Genomic DNA, 25,485 nt, shown 5'->3' on the forward strand with positions numbered 1-25,485 from the left:
AGCTGCTAATTTATTTGTGAAGCGCGCAAACATTGCTATTGTGAATGATTTTAGAAACCGTTATAAAACGTTTATTTAAGTAATAAATTTCATTCCCACAGTTATTCATTTACATAAATACTATATAAACAAACTTATAATTTTAAATAAAATTCATTTCTCCAATTAAACTGATTTCGTGTATGCTATTTTGCTATATTGTTTTGTTAACGACAGTTTATGAATTCCAAACACTTCCTATGTAAACATTTGACATATAGAGGTCGCTCGCAACAGCAATTGTTGATAAACGTCAAATATGAGATGGCGTTGACGTTTGACAGTTCTCCCTTTCTTTTACGTCAGGCTTTCATTTCCGATAGGTTGGTTTTTATAAAAATTTATAAAATAAATCCAAAAACATCAAAAAAATCATAAAATAATTAACAAAATGTGACCTAAAATCAAGTGTAGTTTATGTTTATATAAAAATATACTATGAAATTGTGTTAGTTTACTCAAAATTTAAAGAAAAAAGTGCAAAATGAAAAAATCTTAAATGGCCCCCGAGCCTCTCTATACTAATGTTTTTGTTGTTCAAACCAAATATTCTAAAAATGGAAATTTTACATAAAAAATATAATGAAATAATTTTCTTTATGTTTTAGGACTGTGAATAGCAGATAAGCATTTTCATAACAAGAAAAATGGCCAAAACAAAAGGTGAAAAACGTAACAAGTCCGCCATCAATGAAGTGGTAACCCGCGAGTGCACCATTCACTTGGCCAAGCGTGTCCACAACATTGGCTTCAAGAAGCGTGCTCCCCGTGCTATTAAGGAAATCCGCAAATTTGCCGAAAAGGAGATGGGTACCAATGATGTCAGAATCGACACCCGTTTGAACAAGCACATCTGGTCCAAGGGTATCAGGTTAGTACACCACTACTCTATTGTTTACCTTTTTGAACAAGTTATTTATTATATGTTTTTATTTTGTTTCATTCAGATCCACCCCCTTCCGCGTTCGCGTACGTTTGGCTCGTCGTCGTAATGATGATGAAGATTCACCCAACAAATTGTACACTTTGGTAACTTATGTTCCTGTTGCCACCCACAAGAACTTGCAAACCGAAAATGTTGAATCCAACGATGATTAAATTCTACGTTAGACGTATCCCTTCCAAATGTGATTATTGCCAGCCAAGGCAATATGTTTTGGTTGGGTAATGTTTAGATGATTATCAGTTGTTTGTTCTAAAACGGACTTTTAGGTTTAAATAAAAGTAATGTCCATTTTATTGGAAGAAGAAAATAAAGTTTTTATTTTGTACACAACAATTTTTTTTGTTGTTGATTATTGGTGATTCGAAATGATCTTAATTTGTGGAAGGATTTGATTTTTGGAATTACTTTAGAAGTGAAACAAAAAGGATTTAAAAAAATAATTGTAAACAATTGAATGACCTCGTGTGTTAGCTTGCAATTTCATATTTTTTTTTTATTCTAAAGTTTGTCTATAGTTTCCATTGTTATACATATATCATTGTTTTCAGATGAAGTGACCAATTAGGAATTCATTTTGTATTCTGAAGTTTCGCTATAGTTACTGTTCGACAAAATATTTTACCCAAATACTGATCGACTTTTGTAACAATTCTTTGTATCATCTTTATAGGAAAGACTTCATAAATAACCAAAATAGTTTATCATTTCCCCTCAGTCGGGGTATTTAGTAATGGATTTTTGAAATAGCAATATATTTCAATTCCATTTTGGTCATGCAAAATTAAAGAAGTATGAATAGCAAAGGGATTCGAATTAATTCAATTTTAGCTTAATTAACTAAATCCTTAATTCAAAAATATCTGTAATCCATTCCATAAAACCATTTCCAACATAAATTATTTAGCTTCATTTAAAGGCTTTTATTTGATTAGAATTGATGTATTGAAAAAACTTTCCTAAACAGTTTCAATTCAAATATTTATTAGATATTCAACTGGTTTCAATTATTTCGAAATTGAATCAAGTATTCATGAGCACAAATACTGGTTATTTGTATTGAAACATTTTAGGAAATAATTGTTTCTGTGTTTGAATGATAAATGGTTGTTAATTTATTGATTCCAAATTTAAATAATTTGTTCATTATTTTTTTTTTTATTTACCTTTAATCATTTACTAAATTAATAGGAAGAAATTGTCAAGTGCCTTTTTGTAAATGATTTGAATTGAAGAAAAAGGAATCATGCAATACATTTTAAATGCTATTTCGTAATCGATTTGAATTAAATAAAACTTTAATGATTCAATATGTTTTAAATTCTATAAAGAATAAATTCTTAAATGAATGAATTAAATAAGTTTGAAGTACTAAGGCTGTACATTATTTCGGAATGATTAAGATATACAGGCCTGTCACACATTTTGTTCGGAATGGTTTCAATTCTGATCGATTTCGATTTAGGTTCTTAAATTCCGTGTAATTTATTAATTCCAAAAATATTTCATAATTCTGTATTTTTGATTATAATTTGACAGCGTTTTTCATATTAAAACAAAGGTTTTGGTACAGAAATTGATTAAAAATTTTAGAAAACCAACTAATTGCAATCAAATATCAATTCCACTTTGAAAACTGAAAGAAATTTTCGTTTTACTTTTGCTGAAGAAGCAAAATACGAAATTAATTCCACTTTCGAACCAAATGGAATTCTGTGACAGGCCTCTTAAATTAGATTTTGAAAATTGAATTATTAATTATTTCTTTCGAACCTATAATTTGATTTTTATCAATTTTTTAATTTTTTTAATTTGTAAAATACATTACTGCAAGGCAAATTAATAAAACATCACATTTTTGAAAGATTCAAACACCTTTTTGTATAGCAATTGGTTTCTATAACATACCGATGAAATATATACAGTTCATTCAATTTTTAAATTTTATTTACATTTTTACAATTACAAAACAATTTTACAACTACATACAGAAAACATATTTTACATATTTTATAAAATTTGATTTAAAGCAATTTCCATCAAAGTAACTTCATCTCGGCCGATTAAAGCCACTAAATACTGGTTGCTTGAGTACAGGTTTAACATGTAAAAATTCACAGAATTCGTTGGCAGTATAGATTCCGATAATACTTCTTGGAAACCCATAACTCCCTGATATTGATAAATTAAATAAGGTTTAACAAATGATCCAGTTAAGATGTGTATAAGAAAATCATTTGATCTTTCAATATATGAAAATTTAATTTTTACTGGTTGGAAACATTGCAATGATTGAAACAGTTTAAAATCAGAAGAATTCACCGATCTAAAAAAAAATTAATAAATATTTTTATTTCTTTAATAATAATAATTTTTACCTATAAATTTCTACAAAGCCATGATTTAAAGTATCTGATTGGCCATTATTCAAAACTGCCAAGAATTGATTATTTTTAAAGGTTCCTAAGGCCATTTGTTTTGGATTGGCTGTGGCTAATTTTTGCGAGATTTTGGCTGGCTTGTAGCTGGTGTCATAAATTAACACCGAGCTATTGGTAAGCAGAGCCAGAGATTTTTCATTTAAGCTTAAAATCTGCAATTAAAATAAATAAGTATTAATTTTCTTAACAAACAAATCGAAATTGCTAACCTGTGGTGTTTTATGAGGTAAATTTATTATTTTTTCCGAATTTCGGGTATTTAAACAATATATCATACAGTTTTGATTTGAAAATTCAAAATAATTACTACTGTAGGCGTTGGTAAGAACTTGGTGAATGTTTTTAAGATCTTTAAGTATAAACAGTTTTAAATGTTCTACATTTATGGGTTGCTCAAAAATTTCAAATCTTGTTTGTATTATTTTTAAAGACAATGGATCATGAGGCAGCCAATTATAATCTGAAAAATAAATTCAAAATTAATAATTTCTAACGGTTTTTAATTATTTTAAATATATAATTTGTGTATGTGGCAACATGTACATTTTTGACATTTCTTTATAAACTCCGATAAGCATTTTTGTTTACTTCACCTTAATTAATTTAACAAAGTATAAAAATAGTATTGAAAAATGTTTAGAGATTACAAGCATTTAAAAATATATATTTTTTGGTCTCTATTTATTATAAATATTTCAAAAATTTATACGGAAAATAAACTGCCTTTGATCATCAACACTTGGGCTTTTGAAGAAGCAAATGAGGCAGCCTGGACATCATTGCAACAAGGTGATTCTGCACTAGATGCTTTAGTGGTTGGTTGCACTACATGTGAGGAGCAGCAGTGTGATGGCACTGTGGGCTATGGCGGTTCACCAGATGAAAATGGAGAAACCACTTTGGATGCCATGATTATGGATGGTTCAAATATGAATATAGGGGCTGTGGGTGGCTTAAGACAAATTAAATCTGCTGCTAAAGTAGCTAGAATGGTTTTGGAGCACACACAACATACTATGCTTGTGGGTGATGCTGCCAGTAATTTTGCCGAAATGATGGGCTTTCGTCGTGAGTCTTTGACTACTCCAAAATCCAAACAAATTTGGCAAGATTGGCACAACAATCGTTGTCAACCTAATTTTTGGCTTAACGTTATACCAGATGCCACCAAACAGTGTGGGCCTTACAAACCTCATAATAAATGGCACAAAAATGATAATGAACGCTATTCCTATAAAGTGGATCAATGGAATCATGATACTATTGGCATGATAGCAATTGATGTAACTGGTAAAATATTTGCAGGTACTTCGACAAATGGAGCTCGTCATAAAATTCCAGGACGTGTAGGTGATTCTCCCATTCCGGGTGCTGGTGCTTATGCTGATAATGAGGTGGGTGCAGCAGTAGCCACAGGCGATGGCGATATTATGATGCGATTTTTACCATCACTATTGGCAGTTGAATTTTTACGTGTGGGCTTAACACCAGAGGAAGCTGCAGCCAAGAGTATGGCTAGAATAGTTAAATATTATCCGCATTTTAGTGGGGCTTTAGTAGTCACAGATCGTTGGGGAAATTATTCAGCTGCCTGTGTGGGTATTGAAAGGTTTCCTTATTCCATAGCTTTTGGAGAAACTAGTACTAGAGTAGAATATAAACAGTGTATACAGCAAAATGCCAAAAGAAGTGACTTAAAGTGATACAAATAATAAATTTAATTACAAAATATTAAAAAAACAAATTTCATTAGATAAAGCCAAAGTCAGTAATAAATAAAAAAATGTTACCGATATAATAGTAAATACCGTTACCAATATTCTATAAATAATTTAAATACAAATTTTTGATTTCAAAAACTAGTTTATTGAAATCGAAATAAAAAATCTACAAAATTTAAAAAACCACCCTGGGTTAGCTATTAGTAGTCATTTATGATATCACCTATGTCAACTTATTTTTAAATTTTATTAATAAATTAATTTAGGGTGAAATTACCGTTATTAAAGTTACCGCTAAAATAACGTTGTCCAAAATATAATTAAGAAAAATATTTTTTTTGGAAGTTATCTTTTATACTTTAATATATGTATATTTAAGATTAAATTTATAAATATTCGATTTAATAAATTCCAAAAAATACTTGCCTAGTCGTGAAAAATGATAAATTTTGAAATGAATATGAAAACTGCATACATTTAAAATAAATAAAATGCAGACGGTCGAAAATAGAGATTTTTAAAAAAAATGTACCTATGTGTTTATCATTAAATAAAAAAATGCTGGATGTGCCATTTTTTTTTATTTAATGATAAACACATAGGTACATTTTTTTTAAAAATCTCTATATTTCTAAATTTTTTACAAATTATAAAAAAAATATTGGTATAGATAGAATTGATGCCAATCATCTCAAAAACGTGGAGAGTGGAAAAATATATACATGTTTCACTTAAGTAACAAAAAAAATATGTTTTTCTGTAAAATTCTGTACAATTTTTTATAAGCAAAATGAAATCATTATTTTTTATGTAAATTTTTGTACAAATCGAATAATTAAAAATATCTCACATATTAAAAAGATCGTTTTGAGACATATATATAAGCTACTAACTATACATATAATTGATTTCTTCACCCTGTATAAGTCTTGCAACACTTTCAACTAAAAAAGCAACTCTATAAGTTTTGTCCCTGTTCGTACAGAGCTGTATTTGTATTTCAAAATTTCCACGACTAGAAAATATTGGGACGACAGCGCAAAAAAATCCTGCTTGTCAAGCTGCCCTTTGAAACACCCAATGTAAATTCCCATTAGCGCTTGAAGTTGTTTGATTAACAGGGTAAAGTCATTTTGTCAGCAAATATTTACATGTATCAACCAGTGTTGCCATTTTGACGCTTTTCGGGTATTTTTTTGGTCTCGTTGCCCTTTTATTTTTTTCAAATACCATTTTTAAAAAAGTATAATTTTCGAAGCTTTTTCCATATTTTGTGTCGCTTTAGGTGATTTTTGTTACAACCATGTGATTTTGTAACATATCAAACTTATAAAAGATCTGGGGGCTAATTACCGCAGTTGAACACGATCTAATACTTATAGGAACGTGAGTTTTTTTATTTTTTATATTCTCTTATTCGATGTCGTATAAAATGTATAGAAAATTATAATGATTGTGCTCGATAACAAACGAGTTTTTACTCGAACGCTAATAAGCGTTCGAAATGTATTTCGATTACGAGTGGGAAAATTTTATCCCTCAGTATTTCAATAAAATCGTTTCATGGCCCGGTATTATTTATTTTAAAATTTGATTTACTCCTAAGTAAATGATAAAATAAATAATTTAATTAAAAATTTAAACCTGCTTTTTATATTTAAAGTTTTTGCTTTTTTATCCTTGTTTTGAGTGCTTATTTTACTCGTTTTGAATGTTTTATTTGCAAAGCAAAAAATACATTATCAAATTTTGTGGTAAAATTTTACTTTTTCTCTTGGCGCTTTTTACACTTTTTTCATAATTTTTTTAACCGTTTTTACTATACACTTGACGCTTTTCTTCATTTCTAAAATGGCAACACTGGCATCACTTCACAATGTATAAGTCTGGCAGCATTTTAAGTTAAAAATGCAACTCTATATGTTTTGTGGTATGCCGCGAAAAAGCATAACAAAGTAGAAAACGCAATAACGAAGCGCAGCGGCAAAAAATTGTATTCTGCTAGGAAAAAGAAGAAAATTATTGCAAAATTTTGTAAAAATTGTAAAATATTTCCCAAAAAGTTAATATTTATAAAAAATAATTGTCACTACACATAATTAATAACAATGCCAATACAGCTGGATAAAATTTTAGGCGATATTGCCAATGAAAAAGTATTGCATCCCAACTATCAGGGCGCCACAAAAAAAGAAATTGATGACGCCTGGACTAGAGTGGGAAAAAATAGCAATTTATCAGGTAAGGAAAATGCATAATTAATATTTAACAATTATTATGTTTAACAAATGTAAATTATGTTTTTTTTTTTAATTGTTCTTAGTGCATGAATCTCGATCAATTTTTAAAGTGTTGCAAAAAAAATACGAGCAAGAGAAATTGAAAGATTCCTCTACCTGGAAGTTGTTTGGTCTTATGGATCAAATACACAAAAAAGTAGTAGAAGAAAAAGCTGATGCTAAAGAAGAGTGAGTTTTTGTCAACGAAAAAGTAAAAAATAAAATCTTAATTACTATTTTATGATTTTTCAAGTGAGCCCACTGCACCCATTGAAGAAGACGAGGAGTATGAGATGCTGGAGGTACAGGAAGAGGAAGACAATGGTCAGCAGGGTCATTCAGGTGAGTCAGCCTCAGAAGGTGAAAGTCCAGCAAAATCAAATAGTTCTACTGCATCGCCAGAAAAAGAAGAGAAACCTGTTGCAAAAGCTGTGACCCGTCAGCAGACTACACCAACAAGTAATGCTCATCATCAGGGAGAAAAGACGCCCTCAACAAAACTGCTAAATACTTTAGCAGCCAACACTCCGAAAAGCAACTCAAATATGGCTACACCACAGACGCCGTCAGCCACTGCAGCTGCTTTGCAAAAGAAAGGCATCACCATGAAAAAGACCGCTGGCAATCAACATAGTCGCTCTTTAATTAATCAAAATCTTAAAAATCAACAAGGTAAAATAAGTGGTAAGATTGTAAAACAACAGGAAATTATTAAAATAGAAGTTAATATATATAGTAATTTGTTTCAGGACGTACAGCTGCAAATGCTGGAGCTATGCATGGATTAGAAGTTGGAAAAACTATACAATTGCCAGACTCGTTGAAACGTAAATTATCAGAAGACCAACCTTCGACCCCACAAACAAAAAGAGCAAATCAACAGAGTACACCACAATCGTCGAACAGTGCTTCACCTTCAGCAAAATCTGCTTCGCCACATAGACAACAGCACACAACCACAGCTCAACTTTTGCAACTTAAACAAGAACGCACTGATCAGCAGCAACAACAACAGCAATCTGCGGCCTCTAATGTCACAAATGCTTCAAACACCTCGGGCATTAATCTTATTACAATTCCAGCTAATCCTTCGGGTACGGGCCTTGTTAACGGCCTCATATCCACCGGAGGAGGTGGTCCTTCATCATCTACCGCTGCCACAGTAGCTTCAACCGCTTCTACCAACGGTTTTTCACCCCGTATAGAAGACATTGATTTTCGCAATGATATTATTTTTGATGCCAATACCGGTGTTAACGGCGCTACCCTCACCGGTAAAGTGGCCAACACATCAGAGATAATCAATCTTGGCAATTTCGACAACTCATTGCCACCAACATTCTTCAAAAATCTATGCAATTCTTCGCGACATGAAGCCTTGGGTCTATATGTTGCCAATGTCATGAATCGTTTACGCCCTCGCTCGGCCGCCAAATTGGAAGTGGGTATTCTAAGAGCTATTTTAGACATACAGAGCGAGGAATTGGAACAGTAGTTTGCTTAAAAGCCCTAGTAATAGTTCAGTAATTATAAACATTTTAAACTTGAAAAACTTCCCCGTATTACCTTTTTTTAACAAAATTTTGTCCGCTTTTTTTGTGTTTATGTTTTAATTCTATATTCCAATTATTTTAAATTATTTTAAAAATTAATGGTAAAAACTAACAAAATAAACTATACAAAACCGTTTAGTTATTAAGCTAAAGTTTTTTTTAAATAAAATTTATCTGACTTGATTGGATTTTAATAATTAAAAAATGTTTTTTTTTGTGTTCTTACACCATGGAAAGTTTGTCATTCCGTAGTATCTAGTGAATGGTATGAAAAGCTAATTATCGATTTTCGACTTTTCGATCAACCATTTTCATTTCGACATTGTTTACGTCTGTATATACATCTTCCTTTCCCGCCTCTTTCACTTTTTTAACAACCCTGTTTTAAAAACTGTACTATTGAACAACTCTGTTTTTTGTATCGTCATTATTAGTTCGCGGTATTTTTGAGTGCAATCGTCACGAGTGTTTAGTTTTTATTAAAAAAATAATAAAAAATGTGTAAATGGGATAATTTCTTTACGTAAAATAGTTAAAATTTGTCTCCGTAATGAATGTTTATTATAAATTTATAATTATTTATAACTAAATTGTGTTAAAACAAGCAGACATGTAAATGATATGTAATATAATGATTTGTGCAAATTTTACCTGCCTTTTGAGCATATTTGCCAATGTTGGTATAAAGCTGTATGTTTTTAATTGTGATATAAATCTTTAATATGTATTGTGTAGTTAATATTACAAACGAATTTGTAAAAATGTTTAAAGTTATGTAAAATCGCGTTTTTTCATAGTATGATGTATAACAAAAAAAGTAACTTGTGTGAGACACTTTATGTAGATATCGCCAGAACCAGTGAATATTCTTAATAAAGTGTTTATTCCTAATAAAGCTATTCAATTTATAACAAATGTTCCAAAATTGTAAAGACGATAGACTAGAGAAACCAAACAATTTTGGAAATTGTGATGACATAGTATCTTCGTGACTACAAAGCCTCGACTTCATAGGTGTACCTGCCAACTGAAGGAGCACAGGTATTTATGATAATAAACCTTATGTATGTAATTAGGTCAGTAATTTACATTCTTCGCACTCTTCATTGAACAGTTTCTGTTGAGACTAGCCACTAAGCGGACAATTTATTGTCCTCATTTGTCTGTTGTGAACAGCATTATAACATTGACAAATGGTTTCCAAACAAAATATTGTTCGCTGAGTGGACAAATTGTTGGCTAGTTAAAACAGGGGGTTATGAAAAATACTGTGTTAACTTAATTGCATATTTTCTTTTCCTACTTAATCTGAATAGCAACCCTGTTTTAGTGTTTGTTTTTGTTTTGCATTTTTCATCTTCCGCCTTAAGTTTAATAACAACACTGTTATTGACATTTTTGATTATGAAGTCTGTTCATGAATTTAATGTAAATGTTAAAATAATATTTCCGTTTCCTTTAACTTCATTTAAAAATGTAACAAAACCTTTATCAAATTCATTGTAAGTTGTAAAATTGTTAACTTTGCCATTTTTTTTTTAAATTAAACATTTGAAATAAATTATAATTAATAAAAAAAATTCATATACGTTAATATTTACACACTTCGTCTCAAAAATAATAGAAAAAGTGCAATTTATAAAAGTGTAAAATTTCCAATAAAGTGAAAACACAAATGTGTTTTAATATGGTCAGTTTAAAAGTTTTTTTTTTATTATTTAAATTGACTTACCATTAGTTCCTAGAAATTGTTTCTTTTTTGGTATCCACTCATAAATAGAAACATTTTTTTCGTGCATATCAAAAACGGCCAAAATATCAACGATGGAAGAATCAAAATTAAGGCTTAACTTAATAACTTCAGATGACATAAACCCAATAGTTTGTATCACATCAAAATGATCCAGTTTATAAACATGATCTAAAAAATTAAACAAATAATTTATATCAAAAATATATTTAAAGTAGAAAAAATAAAAGTATAACATACTTTTGGTTATATTTTTTAAATAATCCTTAACTTTAGCAAATTCTTTAAGCATTTCATCAGTTTTTTCGATATTGTCTCTATTAAGTTGTACATGTTCATTTATATTACGTTTAGTCCATTGGTTTTGTGTTAGAAATCCTTCTGGACCTTCATATTTTTCCACCTTTAAGGCATGTTTAAATATTAAATTACTCTTTATTTCCGCAGTTGTAGTGGCAGGAACTAGATTTTCTATAAAAGTTGACATATGCTGGCTATTTATATAGTCTGCATATAAATGTTCTATGTTGTTGGTTAGGAAACGTTTCTCTGCGGCTAAATGGCTAACTATTTTCATATTTCCCGGTATATGTTGATTTATATTTTGCAGCAGGAGTGTGTGCTCATTGTATGTAACATTATTTAATTTTCCCAGCACTATTAGGTTATTGTAAACATTTAGGGAATCTATGGTAGTCACACCATTGACAGTATAATTTTCATATAGATAAATTGCATTTTTAATCCAATTTGCTACTGGTATTTTGTTAACTGAACTTAAAGAATCTGCATATAGATTTACTATATGTGCATTTTGAAAACTTTTGGGAGCTTTTAATTGATAAGCTTCAGCAGGTTTTATTATGTGCACTATATCATCTACTAAATTCAATTGATTTATTAAAACTCCATTTAGATTTCCTTGCACTATGGCTTCTAGTATTGACCAATTTCCGGATATTATATGAGGTCCTGCAGTTTTTAAAGTATTTTGCACAAATTCGTTAAAGTCAAATGGATTTCCGCTGTTTTGTTGAGTTTTTTTTTAAAGAAAATAACGAGGAAATTGATATTAAAAAAATATTTTAACCTGGCAATGCTATTGTGTTAACAAAAATTTCAATCTGGCAAATGTTAAAGTTCAACGAAATTAAAAAAATAAATTTGGCATCTCTGTTTTCTTAGTTCTCTTTTGTTTCTAATTTTGTAAACATTGTTCAAGTGTTATTCTATGATTCAAGTGGTTGGAGTGGGATTTTTGCAGTTTTCTAACGGAGATTACTAGGTTTTGTTAACGATTTACAAAACAAACTGAACGTTTTGTTTAAGGTATATTTTTTGCAGCTTAATAAACCAATAACACAGATTAATTTATCCATAAAATCCTTGATAAAACTCATTTAAACTATGTTTCTGCCCACGTTGATCAGCTGGTTAGAATTTTGAAACAGTGATTCTCAAACAATAGTTTTAAACAAATTTATGGAACGAATTAAGACCACAGCTTAAATATGGAACAAATTTCGCTTATACCGTCTGCGATTTTTAACATTTTTGTTCACTTTTAATAGTGTTTGAGATTCTAAGACAAACTGTTGCAAATTGTTTTTCCAGCTCAATTTTGGTTTGAAGTTATATACATAATAATAAAAGTCGTAGATAAAACTTCATCTTTCGGCCAAAAATAGCTACTAAGAGAAAAATTAGGGAACGATCTATTTTATGGTCACCATTGAAAACAAACATTGATATTGGGGGTAGGAAGGTGATTTTGGAAAATATAATTTATTTTGTCGCTGGTCCACATTTTCAATTATGAATATTTGAATTTTATCTTTAATATTTCTTAACTAATCTTAACATATTAAATAAAATATACATAGAAGTGTTACTGACAGATACAAAACCTAAGTCTTGTTGTCGCGTCAGGCATACAATTTGGGGGAGATTGGGGATTATAGCTCTCATTAAACCAAAATATCTTCAAGTTGAAACAATTGCTTAAATAATTTTGCGTACTTTAAGACAAAAACTTACCTATTTCCCTCGATTAGTGAACCAAATACCTGAAGCTCATTAACATTTAACTCCTTTTCGCATTCGGCACCTCCAGAAAATACCATCTCAACAGAAACTTCTTGAGGTTCAGTTTTACTAAAGTAATTTTCTTTTAAGTAATCCAAATTCATGTTGTTTATGGGACCCTTTAAAATTAAATAAAATCAAGTAAGAATGCTATATTCGGCAGTGTCAAATCTTATATATGTATGTATACCCTTCACCAAACATTTTTTAGTTAAAAAGAAAATAGTTGGTGAAAAAAAATTTTTGTGGAAAAAAAACATTGTTAAAAATATGTATATATATCGATTTTGACCCATTGTCGGTTCGAATTTATATGATGTTAAATACGTCATTGGAAATGACTTTCATTTGATAACCACATTGTCTATGTACATGTCTTAGCAATCAAGATTTATTTCGCTTATATCCCAGCCATTTTAAAATAGCAACTGAACCAGGACTATACCCAATATATTTTTCTATCAGTCATGTTTGTAAGTTATTTGGGGGCTTCGGAAAGTTGATTTCAACTAACAGACAGGCGGACATTGCTATTTCGACTCCACTATCAATAAAATAATATTTTACTGTAAATAAAATCTTCCAACTTACCTCAAATTCCAATAGACCCTCAAAATAAGCATCAGCCATTTCAACATGATGTGGCAGTACAACATTCTCATTAGCCAACCAAACTGAATCTAAAGTTTTTCTTATATAATGACTATTTAAAGTTTTATACAAAGGTGCAGCTTGTGAAAAATAAGCATGATCCACATATAAAGTTTCACCTCTAGAGCCATCCAAAAATTCATGTAATTCACAAAGATTTATGTCATTAATAGAGGTTAGATTGAGAATATTGCCTTGAACTAAGACATTTTCATCCACAGTCAGTGAGTTGAGGATAATGGGTGTTTGTTTAGAATCTTTATAGAGCATATCCTGGGGCACCATGTAGCCATTAAGTGTTTGGGTAGTTAAAAATCCGGATATTTCAATGGGATTTTCTTAAGGAATAATAATAAAACATTTTAAATAACATTTTTTGTATTTTTGTTTAAAAAAACTCACCAAAATTTACAGTTTGTAGATATTCATCTCTATTTAGCCAATAAGTTTTTGTGTAAAAATCGTCCATGGTGAAGCCATTTAATTTGCCCTGTAATTGTATACCCTCTTCTGCATTTACATCGGCAAAAGTTTGGGCTGCTGTGAACACTTGCTTGTCGGCCTTTTTTTGCAGCCAACATTTACCAAATTCTTCGGCTTGTATATCATTTAATTTGCCTTGAAATGTCATGTTGGTAATATGCATGGCATAATTAAATTTGAAATTACCCACATATTTAATGTTGCCCTCTAATTGCAACAGTTGATTTTCAATTTGTTCAACTGATTTATTATTGATGGTGGTATTTAGTATAAGATTTTGTACATAAATGGAGCCATGAAATTTACGATTTTGTTGGAATATATCTTCTGGCGGAGCATTGCGTGACTTTTGTTGATAGATGTCATGCAAATGTTGATTAAATATTTTGCCATCGGTATTTAAATGTTCCACCGTTAAGCGATGAGCTTTAAGATTATCAACTATTAAGCTGCCATGTACAGACTGATTGCCAGTTATGGTCAAATAATCGGTGAGATTTTTGTTGTTCAAAAGTATAATAGGACTTTCAATGCTATATATGAAATGGAATTAGGGAAATTTTTAAGACAGGAAATGAATTACTTTTACTTACCTTTTTGCTGAAATTTTACCAATTTTCATTGGTACCCTTATGGTTTGATTGTTATTTTTTAAAAAGGCATTTCTTTCCAGTTTCTCCATATCTACCCCATTGAGATTTTTAACTTCACTAAAACCTCTGCTAATTTCTAAAGATTCCTTAAATACTTTTGTACCTTCAACTATTTGTATATCATCTTGATTAAGTTTTACTAATCTTTGCAAATCATGTTGATTTACAAAACTTACTAATGAGTTATTAGCTTTCAATGGTTGTAGAAACTTGAGATTAACATCTTTCAAGCTTTTATCCATACGAATACCCATGTCTAATACCTGTTTGGCGGATAATTTTTCTTTTAAATCTATAAGATCTAAAGTATTTAGCTGATGATTTATATGAACTTCACCGTTTATCATAAAGTTGCCTTGCAATACTAAAGGTTCATGTATAAATTTGTTGGGTGAAATGGCTTCCAGCTGGCGACCCATCATTTTACCCTGAGTAACAAATTAATATATAATAAGTAAAGAATTATTTATGTATTACAATTATTTTAAACTAACCGCTATTGTTATGGGTTCCAGCACCTTAATATTGGTGACGTTTTTCATGCCTTCTATCACTTGAGTTTTATTGGATTTTTTTAATAGCACATCAAATTCTCCATTAAATACATGTAAATTATTTAATCTGTCAAATATTTCTACTTTATTAGCTGTTATGGGCGCAGCAAATTGTATATCTTGATGTATAACAAATCTGCCCCTATCAACCGGTATAAGGGCACCCAAATTTTGCTCATTAACTTTATCGTCGTTCACCACTATTGTATCAGTTTTTAAATTCTCTATTTGTACGGCAGCTTTTAGAAATTGTATTTCCTGTTTGCGTTTCAATGTATTGTTTAGCAAATCACTCCATTGATACTCATTAATTTTTCCAGTAATTTGTAAATTCCTTATAGTCATTTGCTCATCTTCTTCCCTATAATCTAAACTTTCCGCGGGATTAACCCTTGCTGGGTTGAACTTGCTATATTTGTCGCTAACTATTACTTTTTGGGCTTTGATATTTTCAAATTCGGGATTTTGGGTATTCACTCTATTTACCCTTTTTGCCTTTAGCTCTTTATGGATCTTTAAAGTATTTACATTTAAAGTATCATAAACATATTCCAAATTTTCATAAGTATTAGATGAAAAATCGGTTTCACGTTTTAAACGTGGCTTTTGTTTAAGCAGTATTTCCAAAGTATCCAATGCTTGATTGACATAATTTAATGCCGTCCAATAATTGCTAGACATTTTTAATTTTGGATAAACCAACTAAGATTGATATTAAAATTAGATTTTAATAAAAAAGTATAAAATTTGTATTTTTACCGATTGCGTGGTGACAGTCTGAATATTAGCTTGTTGTATGTTCTGTATTTTTGGTACATATTTCAATTGCTCTAAACTTTGTAATTTTTCCTGTAAATAAGCAAGTACATGTACAGAAATTATTGAAATTCCCAAGTTTTGTTTGTATTCAATACCTCTACTCGTTTTCTTAAATCCTTTATATTTACCGCCTCCAAACGTTGTGTTTCTACTTTGGCCCAATCAATTATCTGCTGCCTCATGGCATTGGCATCCTCTTCTTGTTTGAAAATGGGCAAAAATATATTAGTTTCGTTGTCGGCCATAAGCTCATTGGCTATAATCAAATAGCTCTTTTCATTCTTCTGATAAATACGCATATTTGACACACCCTTGCCCAAGGCACCCTCGGTAAATTGAACTTTTGATTCTTCAAATTTCCAATCATTTAAATTATAAATTTTAATATCTTGATCTGTGCAGGCCACCAATAGTATAAACTTTTCGGCCTCCACATTCTAAAAAACAATACAATTTGGAAAATTACATTAGAAAGTATTCGATTGTTACGAATTTTTTAAAACCTTCACCATAGAAAGTATTAAATTAAATTTTTGCAGAGCTCCACCGATAATCAAAAAGTATTTTTCTTAAATTTTTTTAAAAAACTTTGTTGTTAAAATTTGTTTACAATCTTTGGGGTATATACAATTAGGCACAACCGAATATAGCTCTCCATCTTACTTGTACTTTCTATGGTGAAGGCTATAATTTTGTATGTAGATCTACCTGCACGGGCAAAAATTTCTTCACTGCATATAAAGATAATTTTTGATATGGTATAAATTGTCCTTTATCGAATAAATAAAACACCGAGTCAGCCTCCAAGTTTTTACCCTCTCTTTTGGCCTTTTCCCTCTTCGCCAGCGAAGCCGTACTTATTGAATTACCAAATACCAAAAAATGTTGCCTTCTCACCTCATTGTTGGGCACATTAAAGTATTGTACATCTACCGCCCCATTTGTTTTAATCTTTTGAAATAAAAGAAATTTTTTCTTATCATTTGAATATTTATAAATCTCAGAATTTGTAGACGTGCGACCCCTTTGATCGGCATAATTTGCTACCGCAACATAACTCTCATAGTCTATAGAGAAGGGAGCCAGTTGTCGGGCATTACTACAGGGTATACGGCCCAATTTGTTGAATGTACTGCCGGACCATTTGAAATAGGGACAATGGAGATTAGGTGTATCCTGGGAGTTGGAATATGTGTGTAGAAGAAAGAAATCATTACCGCTGGCGCGCAAATAAACGGACATTAGGTTGGGGGCAGCAAAATATTGCACAGCTCTTAAACGATTGCCAGCAATCTCATAAATGGGCGAACCTTCTTTGGCGTACTTAACGGGTTCTGTAAGATTTAAGGCAATAGCTACATAACCTTTGTTGTTGAAATTAATGCAGTCCATGGCGATGCCATTAGGTGAGGGTATATCAGCTATTAACTCATAGGAACCATTCTAAAAGTCAAATACAAATTAATAAAATCTTACGGTAAATTTTAATCTTTAAAAATCATTTTTTAAACTTACATTCATTTTAAGAACTTCAAAATGTCTTGCTCCATTTCTTTTCATATGTAAAGCTGTGGCATATTTCGAACCTTCCAAATTGAATATGCATATATCAATGGGAAATAGAACCGGTATAGATTCTACTTTTTCAAAACCATTTAAAGAAAACGAAGCTGAAAAAATTGTGTATGTTACTTCATTACTGTTTTTTTTTTATTTTTTTTAGCCCAATGGGTGATCAATTAGATCTATATAAAGTTTGCATTAGCAAACAGTTGGAAGAGGTAGATATGTTATCTTCCATCTATTGTACACCTGGAGAAATGCACATTTTTGATCCCGGTGTTATCAGTGATTTTAATGAGTTTTTGCTACAACCTTCTAATGAAACCTTAGAATTTCTTTTAAAGTCTCAATTGGACTACAATATTAAGCTGGAATTACAAACTTCCCGGGGAAAAACTAAATTGGATGTGCGAATTGAATTGCCACATTTGTATCCCACTTTGGAAAATGCCATTGTTATAGTACACACTCCTTTGCTGAGTAAAAACAAAGAATCGTATTTAAAAAAAGAAATTGAAAATTTCATTAATACCATGGATAAGTCCGAATCGTATATTTTTCAAGTTTTAAGCTGGATACAAGAAGAAATTGAAATGTTAATTCAAAGAGATGCCAGTGAATTCGAAACAAACGATACGAATGTTGAATCTAATGCTGTAAATGAATTGGTGGATTTCGAAAGGCTATGGATTTACTCGCATCACCTTAAATCAAAAACCAAAAGACAGGAAATTGTTAAGCAATCAAGAAATTTGGATTTGAGTGGCTTCAGCCGGCCAGGTAAACCGGGCATAATATGTGTTGAAGGCTTAAAAGAGTGTACCCAGGAATTTTGGCGCATCATTAAGGGTATGCATTGGCAGAAAATATTTGTTTGCAAAGTTGAGGCCAGCCGTAAATCACGCGAAAGGATGGATGATTTAAGAAGATTTAACGGTTTCAAAGAGCAATTGTTTTGTGATGACATGGAAAACGAAGAAGGTGTTATGAATATGGGTTTGTTTTTGAAATACTTGGAATTGCATAATTCGGGTTATATGAAAATGGAGTTATTTGGATTGAAATAGCAAAATTATAAAAAGCTTTAAAACAGTTTGATATTAAAACCATATGAGAATTTACCACCTGATTTTGTGAATCATAGCAATATGGAACAATTTTCTATGAACCTTTTTTTAAAGAGAATTGAAGAGATTTACAAAGAATTCGTTTAACTTCTTAAATTATTACGTTGAAATTAGTTACAAAAAAAAGTAAAATAGTTTAAAAAAATGTAAAAGTTAATAAGCTAAATTTTATTTGTTAAGTTTTCAACATTTGTAATACTTAAATTTAAATTGCAAATTCTTGAAAAATATTTTTAGATATTATAATTAATTATTTAAATAAAATACGTTAATGTTTTTTCTTAAAAATAAAATTGTTTTTTTATACTGCTATTTAAATCATATATGTATATATTTTTATACCCTTCACCATGAGTGGCAAGGGTATATATAAGTTTGTCATTCCGTTTTTAATTTCCACATTTTTCATTTGCGACCCCATAAAGTATATATATTCTGGATCGTTATAGATAGCGGAATCGATATAACCATGTCCGTCTGTCCGCCTGTGTGTTGAAATCACACCCAACTAACCCCAAATAAGTTACATACACGATTTATACATCAATATCTCCGAAATTCTTCCGGCTCGGTCGCTATTTAAAATCGAGAAAATCGGTCCACAAATGGCTGAGATATAAGCAAAAAACTAGGACAACCTCGATTTTTGACCCATCTTTGACCTTTATCTGGATTACTAAGTCATTAATATAGACATTATGGATATCTAATGATAGATATTTCAAAGACCTTTGCAACGACGTATATATGACCATAGTAAGTTGGACATACCATGGGTCAAAATCGGAAAAAAATATTTTTTAACCCGAATTTTTTTTCATCAAAATTTTTTTTTTTTTGTCAAAAATTCTTTTTCCAAAAAAATTTAATTAAAGAAATTTAAAAAAAAAATTATGAGAAAAAATTTTAAAAAAAATTTAAAACAATAAAAAAAAAATTTGATTTTGTTTAAAAATATTTAAAAAAAAAATATTTTTAAGTATAATTTGGTGAAGGGTATAAAGATTCGGCACAGCCGAATATAGCTCTCTTACTTGTTATTTTATTTATTGTCCTACCTTTATCGAAAAATTTCGTTGATTCTCTTTTATAGATTTGTGTATTAAAGGGTTCTTCTAGCAAATTATAATTGTAATGAAAATTTACATTAAATGTTTTTAACGATTTTATATTTATCAATAATATTATTATATATAAAAAACACTTGAATTTGTAAAACATTTTATATGTTTTTAATTTATATACACTACACTTTATTAAAATTTAAATATTAATTTTAATTGTACCATCTGAGTTTGTGCTCTATTCACTACTAAATCTTAAAATCTCGTTTTGCTCACTTCACAGTTGGAGAATTTTATTGTTAGGTAGTCAGAAAATTATAACTGTTCATTCATGATTTCATGTATATAGTAAAATTCCAATATATGTTTTACATACAATACTTACATGTATATTCCAATGACACATTAGGTGTCTTCCTATAGTCAGATTAAAAAGTTAATTTTTCAGTTATCAAAATCAAATTTGATTCCAGCTAATATTTTATTACGATTTAATTCATATGCTTTAGTATTTCAAAAACAGGACAACGTCGATTTTTGACCTATATCAGGATTACTATGTCATTAATATAGACAATATGGATATCCAATAATAGATATTTCAAAGATCTTTTCAACGGCGTATATATGGCCAAAGTATGTAAGTCGAACCTACAATGGGTCAAAATCGGGAAAAATATTTTTTACACCGAATTTTTTTTTCCAAAAAAAATTTTTTTGTTATAAATTTTTTTTTCAATTTTAAATTAAAAAAAAATTAAGAAATTTAAAAAAAAATTTACCAAAAAATTTTTTTCGCTAATTAAAAAAAAAAAATGTTGTTTACCTAAAAATATTTAAATTTTTTTTAAGTATAAGATTCGGCACAACGGAATATTGCTCTCTTACATATTTTTATCCGATTTTGCCTATTTTAAATACCAAATTTTGTAGTGGTATCCACTAGTCTATAGACTAGTGGTATAGAACATAGTATAGACATTTATGTATCATAGAGCCATGTTCCGGGAAGATATTTGTATGGGTGTTAGGAGAAATCATGGGCCGATTCTTAACATTTTCAACACACATTTTTCTTTTATAACAGGCATAACGTATTGTCTGCTATATATTTAAAGAGAATTGCAAAAAAGTTTTGAAAATATAAATTTTGTTGGAGGTTATCTCATAGTTTTGTCCATAACTCTGGTTCTACTGGAACGATTTTTTCCCATTTTCAATTCTGATCAACAAAGCATAATTGAGAAAAATGTCATTCCCCTAAGTTCTTCACTGTAGACCCTATCGTTCCTTCAACAGATGGACAGACATAGTTAGATCGTCTTAGAATTTTATGAGGACCCAGATGAATATTTCGATGTTTTACAATCGTATTGACAAAATCAAAATAACCCTCATATTTTGGATTGGTTCAAAAATAATTAAATAAAACAAAATTTTGGTGAAAAAAAATGTTGGTGGAAAAAATAGGTAAAACAGCCTCCACCAAAGTAAACTTTAAGATAAATATTAAAAACAATTTTTTGTGAAAAAAATTTATTGTATATTTCATTCTATTTTTTATTGAATTCTTAAAAAATAATACTAATTTTACGTAAAATTTTATTTAAATAAAGCCTTCATCATCTATTGTGCCAATCGCATGAACCCTGGTGAACTCTTCCTGCACATCTTCATCGTGGGCATACTTTATCGAACCCATGATTAAATTTTGTTGGCTCATGTTCAGATTAAAAGTATCATGAGATTTTGAACAAAAACAGCAGTTGTGTGCATCTAACCAATTAATTAATAGTTGTGAACAAAACGGTTTACTTTGCTAAAACAGAAATATTCTAATAATTAGTTTATAGAAACATTAGTTCTTTAAAACAAACTTACCTTGGGCACAGTGTCCACAGCTATTGGCTGTGATTTTTTGCCACATTTACACAAAGGCGTCTGATCATAAGCTCTCCGAAAATTATCATTTTTATAACCATAAATCACCGGATTAACAGCTGCATTCAGAAACATAAGATATTGTGAAATGTACCATAGCATGCGAAATTTACCATTAACCATATTATTGGTATTGGCTATGATTTTATCACGTAAAATTACCAATATTGTAAAGGGTAGACGTAAAGTGACAAAAACAATTAATATGATAAATAGAGTCTTGGCCACGGTTTTCTTGTATGAAACCGTTAAGGGATTTTCACGATTTAAGTTACGTTTTTCATAGCGATCCAGCTGCAAAGTGAAAATTTAGCATGAATATACATATTTAGTTAATGGAATTTTAGAGATAGTTAGTTAGTACCTTATAGAATATGGCTGAGTAGCATATAAGCATTACGCCTAAGGGCAACCATACCATAACGGTAATCAAAACGTACCAATATTTTGGCAAAATTTCGGTGTTTTCTTTGCAATACATTTCTTTGAAGTTTTTCCAATGGCGTACCTGTTTAAATAAAAAATTAGTGGTTTAGAGGTTTAATACTTAAAATAGATGTATTACCTTATAGGTGCGATATATAGCCAATGGTAAAGCTATTAATATACCCGCCAGCCAAGTTAGAAAAATTACAATTTTTGCACCTCTCATGGTAAGCCGGGTCTCGGAAGGCAATACTATGGCGGTTAAACGATCATAACTTACTACGGATAAATTCAAAACAGCTGTTATGAGAAAAGCTCCCTCTAAAAATCCTTCCATTTTACAGCCCACCGAACCCAACATGTAGTTCTGATAGAAATCATTAATCATAAATAAAACGGGACAAATTAATAGCGTTAGAAAATCAGCCATGGCCATGTTGGCTATAATAAGGTTGGTGGGGGTTCTTAAAGAGCGATTTAATATGATTAAACGTATGATGGCATAATTGGCTATTAAACCAAAAATTAATACCGGTATAAATGTACAAATTTTGGCAATCATTTCACGTTCCGGTATATGCAGCCATATGCGATCTTCGGGAAAATCCCATTTGCCAAAATCGAACTGTAAGCAAATAAAGATTTAGATTTTTCTAAAGCAAAATAACTAATATAACAACTTACCTGGGTATCATCCGACATTATACTGTTTAGTTGTACTGAATTTATGGTTTTCTTGTTTAATTTTTAGCGTTTAATTCCATTTTGATCCTAATTGTTCAACTGTGATTTGTGTAATAAATAATCGCGTTGCAGTTTTAACTTAATTTTATTATCATTTATTAAAGTGTTTTCCTCTTTTTTTAGCTTCAGCTGAAATCAGCAACAACTGATAAAATTTTGTCACTGGCACCTGTTTGTTTGCTTGGATTTTCATTAAATCAGTCATATCAGTATTTTATTTCAAGAGCATATTAAAAGCATTTCCATTAAATTAACATAATGTTTTAGTTCTTGTTTATTATCACAAATTTGTCAATCAAAATATTAGTCATATGTAGGTACTGCCAACTTACATAGGAATGTTCATCTCTACTATCAGGCTATAAAAAATGTTATTCGCATATCCCAACATGTGTTAACTATTAAAGTACATACTATGAAATCAGTATTTGAATATTAGTGGAAGAATATTTAGGGAAGTTTGAATGTTACGAGAAATGGTATGGTGTACATAAATTGATTTTTTGAGTTGAATATTGCATAAATAACAATTATTTTCGGTCTCTGATTAAAATTCATATTTTAATTTGAAGAATTATAAATGTTTATTCAAAAAATTAAGTCATTTGTATACAGGACATATCACTGTTGTAACCTTTTCTTTTCTCTGACTTCCATTCAACTTCTTTAAATCTCCACAATCTTGTCGGATAGTTGATGTTCTTGGACATTGTCCCTCGAAAAAACAAGCGTTCCGTTAAATGCGATGAATTTTGAAGTCCTAGTCTGATAAATGGCAAGTCTTGAGTTACGTTGCTTAATAAGTACGTATTTGTAGTGCACTCGATGATCATTCGAATTTGGAGAATCTTATGAACAATAAGGACAAGTATCAACTTTTAATTATTTTGGTTCATGTGTTTTATTTTCCTATGTTGTCTTAGGTAAGTTTTAGTTAATTCTAATCCGCATATTTCACAATTCACCAATGACTGTGTTCCAGCGTGTACCTCCATATGATATATAAACGATTGGGACCGGGAAAATGTTTTTCCGCATATATCGCACATTCGGACATATTTATTAGCATGTTTTAAGTCTACGTGCTTTCGTTTTAGATAATCAGAGCCAAATTTTTTGTTGCACTGTGAGCAGCTGAAATTTTTATCACTCTCCGGCACATGCGTTAATTTATGAATTTCGAAGTTGCGCAGTGCGAAAAATGTTTTATCACATTGATCACATTTGTATTTACGCTCACGCGGTTCATGTGACTGTAAATGCAATTCGAAGCTGCCTTGTGTTCCAAACGTTTTCGTACATGATTGACACTTAAAGATATTCGGATCTGCATGAAGCCTTAGGTGTTCGACTAATAAGTAACGTTTGAAATATTTTTTTTCACAGCACATGACATATCCATCGATATTGTGTTCATGGCGATAGTGGGTTTTGAGCGTTTTGAAATCTAACAAAGGTATATTGCAAACTAGACAATTTTGGTCTTTAAAAAAATCATTAAATTCTTCCAATTCTTTTCCTTTGGATTTATGAACTTTCTTTACAACTTCATCAGGCGCTTTGTGGGACTCCATATGCTTGTCTAAGCCATAACTTGAGCTAAACGTTTTCGTGCATATTTGACATTTAAAGAAATTTGGATCTTTATGTAGCCTTAGGTGATCGACAAACGAGAAACGCTTAAAGAACTTTTTGCCACAGCATATTGCAAAACCTTTGGTATTATGTTCTTTGCGATAATGGATTCTGAGCATGCGGAAATCCTTCAGAGGTACATCACAATTATTACATTTTAGATCTTTAAAAAGATCCTCAAACTGATCTGTTTTTTCGTTGAAATTATCATTTTGATTTACAGTTTTATCTTGTATTAATGTTTCCTGAGCAGTTTTTCCGCTCCAGACATTTTCTGTTTCATATTGCTTGTTTACCGTTTTAATATTGTTTTTCAGTGGTTCCTCATCCTCACTTTCGAATTCTTTACAAAGTTCTTCTTTTATATTCAATGGCTCAAGACATATAGCTTCAGGACTCCTATACTCATTATAAGCTTCCGGCATGTCACTGTCATTATTTGTGTAACAACAAAATTCACTTTTGATTTCCTTCATGGGAATATCATTTGTGTTGTAGTTGGTGGAATTTGATTCCACATTGCTTTCAATTTCTTGTTTAATGATACTTTTCTCTAGAGTTTCTGCAAAATTACTTTGAACCATGGTTGTCCGCATTGTTTGTTGGTAATTCCTGTGCACCATTTCAACTTTACAGTAAAAATTATGGAATGTTGATATTTCCTTCCAACAATGTCGACATATCCATCGAACAAAGCCATTGTGTTGTAATGACTGCTCCAAATGCCACCACCACAAATGTTTCTCTATAATTCGATGGATTTGTCCATCCATCCATTCACTGGATAGTGTGGTAATACGAGCAGATTTGTCTTCATTTGATTCCAAACAAATAATGCAATTGTCCATTTTATTCTCATACGTTTAAGCAAAAAATACTAAATCCATTTCTGTTTATATTTCTTTCGAAAATGTAAACAAAAGATAATGTTGCCATCAGTTTTAGCGATTGCAGGCTAGTTTTAGCGATTGGCCCAGGGTTGGAAAAGTTAATACGATTGTATTTTTTTTATAC

General features: G+C 30.4%; 7 protein-coding genes across 8 annotated transcripts; 4 read left to right on the forward strand and 3 right to left on the reverse strand.

The window, feature by feature from the left end:
• Nucleotides 1-302: 302 nt before the first annotated feature.
• RpL31 (ribosomal protein L31) lies at nt 303-1,318 on the forward strand. Its single transcript, XM_065512052.1, has 3 exons — nt 303-362; nt 648-910; nt 987-1,318. The coding sequence occupies exons 2-3, from the start codon at nt 687-689 to the stop codon at nt 1,135-1,137; spliced, it is 375 nt and encodes a 124-aa protein (XP_065368124.1). The 5' UTR covers nt 303-362; nt 648-686; the 3' UTR covers nt 1,138-1,318.
• Nucleotides 1,319-2,992: 1,674 nt separating this feature from the next.
• On the reverse strand, nt 2,993-17,627 carry clos (closca; the record flags this gene model as incomplete). Its single annotated transcript, XM_065511006.1, has 16 exons — nt 2,993-3,308; nt 3,361-3,575; nt 3,633-3,883; nt 4,870-4,938; nt 8,437-8,880; nt 10,709-10,897; nt 10,967-11,751; nt 12,764-12,930; nt 13,403-13,800; nt 13,865-14,478; nt 14,539-15,026; nt 15,093-15,854; nt 15,912-16,001; nt 16,067-16,408; nt 16,680-17,414; nt 17,487-17,627. Coding segments are annotated over 16 exons (6,006 nt in total), but the record flags the coding sequence as incomplete, so codon positions are not given.
• LOC135962413 (putative N(4)-(beta-N-acetylglucosaminyl)-L-asparaginase GG24090) lies at nt 4,041-5,565 on the forward strand. Its single transcript, XM_065514329.1, has one exon. It carries the CDS (start codon nt 4,056-4,058, stop codon nt 5,124-5,126), a length of 1,071 nt encoding a protein of 356 aa, XP_065370401.1. The 5' UTR covers nt 4,041-4,055; the 3' UTR covers nt 5,127-5,565.
• Map60 (Microtubule-associated protein 60) lies at nt 7,154-9,147 on the forward strand. 2 transcript variants are annotated; one of them, XM_065514328.1, is made up of 4 exons: nt 7,154-7,385; nt 7,468-7,612; nt 7,677-8,095; nt 8,173-9,147. In XM_065514328.1, exons 1-4 carry the CDS (start codon nt 7,253-7,255, stop codon nt 8,916-8,918), a joined length of 1,443 nt encoding a protein of 480 aa, XP_065370400.1. In that variant the 5' UTR covers nt 7,154-7,252; the 3' UTR covers nt 8,919-9,147. The 2 variants fall into 2 exon arrangements, with proteins under 2 accessions (XP_065370400.1, XP_065370399.1); XM_065514327.1 differs by having other exon boundaries at nt 7,155-7,385; nt 7,677-8,107; nt 8,173-9,144.
• LOC135962414 (RWD domain-containing protein 2A) lies at nt 11,930-18,954 on the forward strand. The gene is made up of 2 exons (XM_065514330.1): nt 11,930-12,055; nt 17,695-18,954. Exon 2 carries the CDS (start codon nt 17,699-17,701, stop codon nt 18,599-18,601), a length of 903 nt encoding a protein of 300 aa, XP_065370402.1. The 5' UTR covers nt 11,930-12,055; nt 17,695-17,698; the 3' UTR covers nt 18,602-18,954.
• A 2,336-nt stretch (nt 18,955-21,290) lies between these two features.
• LOC135962212 (neuropeptide FF receptor 2) lies at nt 21,291-22,943 on the reverse strand. The gene is made up of 5 exons (XM_065514018.1): nt 22,777-22,943; nt 22,232-22,717; nt 22,031-22,174; nt 21,607-21,960; nt 21,291-21,544 (listed from the first exon to the last, which is right to left on the reverse strand). The coding sequence occupies exons 1-5, from the start codon at nt 22,792-22,794 to the stop codon at nt 21,332-21,334; spliced, it is 1,215 nt and encodes a 404-aa protein (XP_065370090.1). The 5' UTR covers nt 22,795-22,943; the 3' UTR covers nt 21,291-21,331.
• A 202-nt stretch (nt 22,944-23,145) lies between these two features.
• On the reverse strand, nt 23,146-25,319 carry LOC135959884 (zinc finger protein 62 homolog). Its single transcript, XM_065511007.1, has one exon. It carries the CDS (start codon nt 25,317-25,319, stop codon nt 23,715-23,717), a length of 1,605 nt encoding a protein of 534 aa, XP_065367079.1. The 3' UTR covers nt 23,146-23,714.
• Between the last annotated feature and the right edge of the window lie 166 nt (nt 25,320-25,485).

The sequence above is a fragment of the Calliphora vicina genome, chromosome 5 (genome assembly GCF_958450345.1).
Source record: "Calliphora vicina chromosome 5, idCalVici1.1, whole genome shotgun sequence".
NCBI lineage: Eukaryota > Metazoa > Arthropoda > Insecta > Diptera > Calliphoridae > Calliphora > Calliphora vicina.

What these genes read in the sequence shown, in the direction of transcription:
- RpL31 (XM_065512052.1), top strand. Translation starts at nt 687, where the DNA reads ATGGCCAAAACAAAAGGTGAAAAACGTAACAAGTCCGCCATCAATGAA. An exon ending in ATCTGGTCCAAGGGTATCAG is followed by an intron (nt 911 to 986) that starts GTTAGTACACCA and finishes TGTTTCATTCAG; the next exon opens with ATCCACCCCCTTCCGCGTTC.
- LOC135962413 (XM_065514329.1), top strand. Translation starts at nt 4,056, where the DNA reads ATGTTTAGAGATTACAAGCATTTAAAAATATATATTTTTTGGTCTCTA.
- Map60 (XM_065514327.1), top strand. Translation starts at nt 7,253, where the DNA reads ATGCCAATACAGCTGGATAAAATTTTAGGCGATATTGCCAATGAAAAA. An exon ending in AAAGCTGATGCTAAAGAAGA is followed by an intron (nt 7,613 to 7,676) that starts GTGAGTTTTTGT and finishes TGATTTTTCAAG; the next exon opens with TGAGCCCACTGCACCCATTG. An exon ending in TCAACAAGGTAAAATAAGTG is followed by an intron (nt 8,108 to 8,172) that starts GTAAGATTGTAA and finishes AATTTGTTTCAG; the next exon opens with GACGTACAGCTGCAAATGCT.
- LOC135962414 (XM_065514330.1), top strand. Translation starts at nt 17,699, where the DNA reads ATGGGTGATCAATTAGATCTATATAAAGTTTGCATTAGCAAACAGTTG.
- LOC135962212 (XM_065514018.1), bottom strand. An exon ending in CTATATATCGCACCTATAAG is followed by an intron (nt 22,175 to 22,231) that starts GTAATACATCTA and finishes TTATTTAAACAG; the next exon opens with GTACGCCATTGGAAAAACTT. An exon ending in CTGTGGACACTGTGCCCAAG is followed by an intron (nt 21,545 to 21,606) that starts GTAAGTTTGTTT and finishes TTTCTGTTTTAG; the next exon opens with CAAAGTAAACCGTTTTGTTC.
- LOC135959884 (XM_065511007.1), bottom strand. Translation starts at nt 25,319, where the DNA reads ATGGACAATTGCATTATTTGTTTGGAATCAAATGAAGACAAATCTGCT.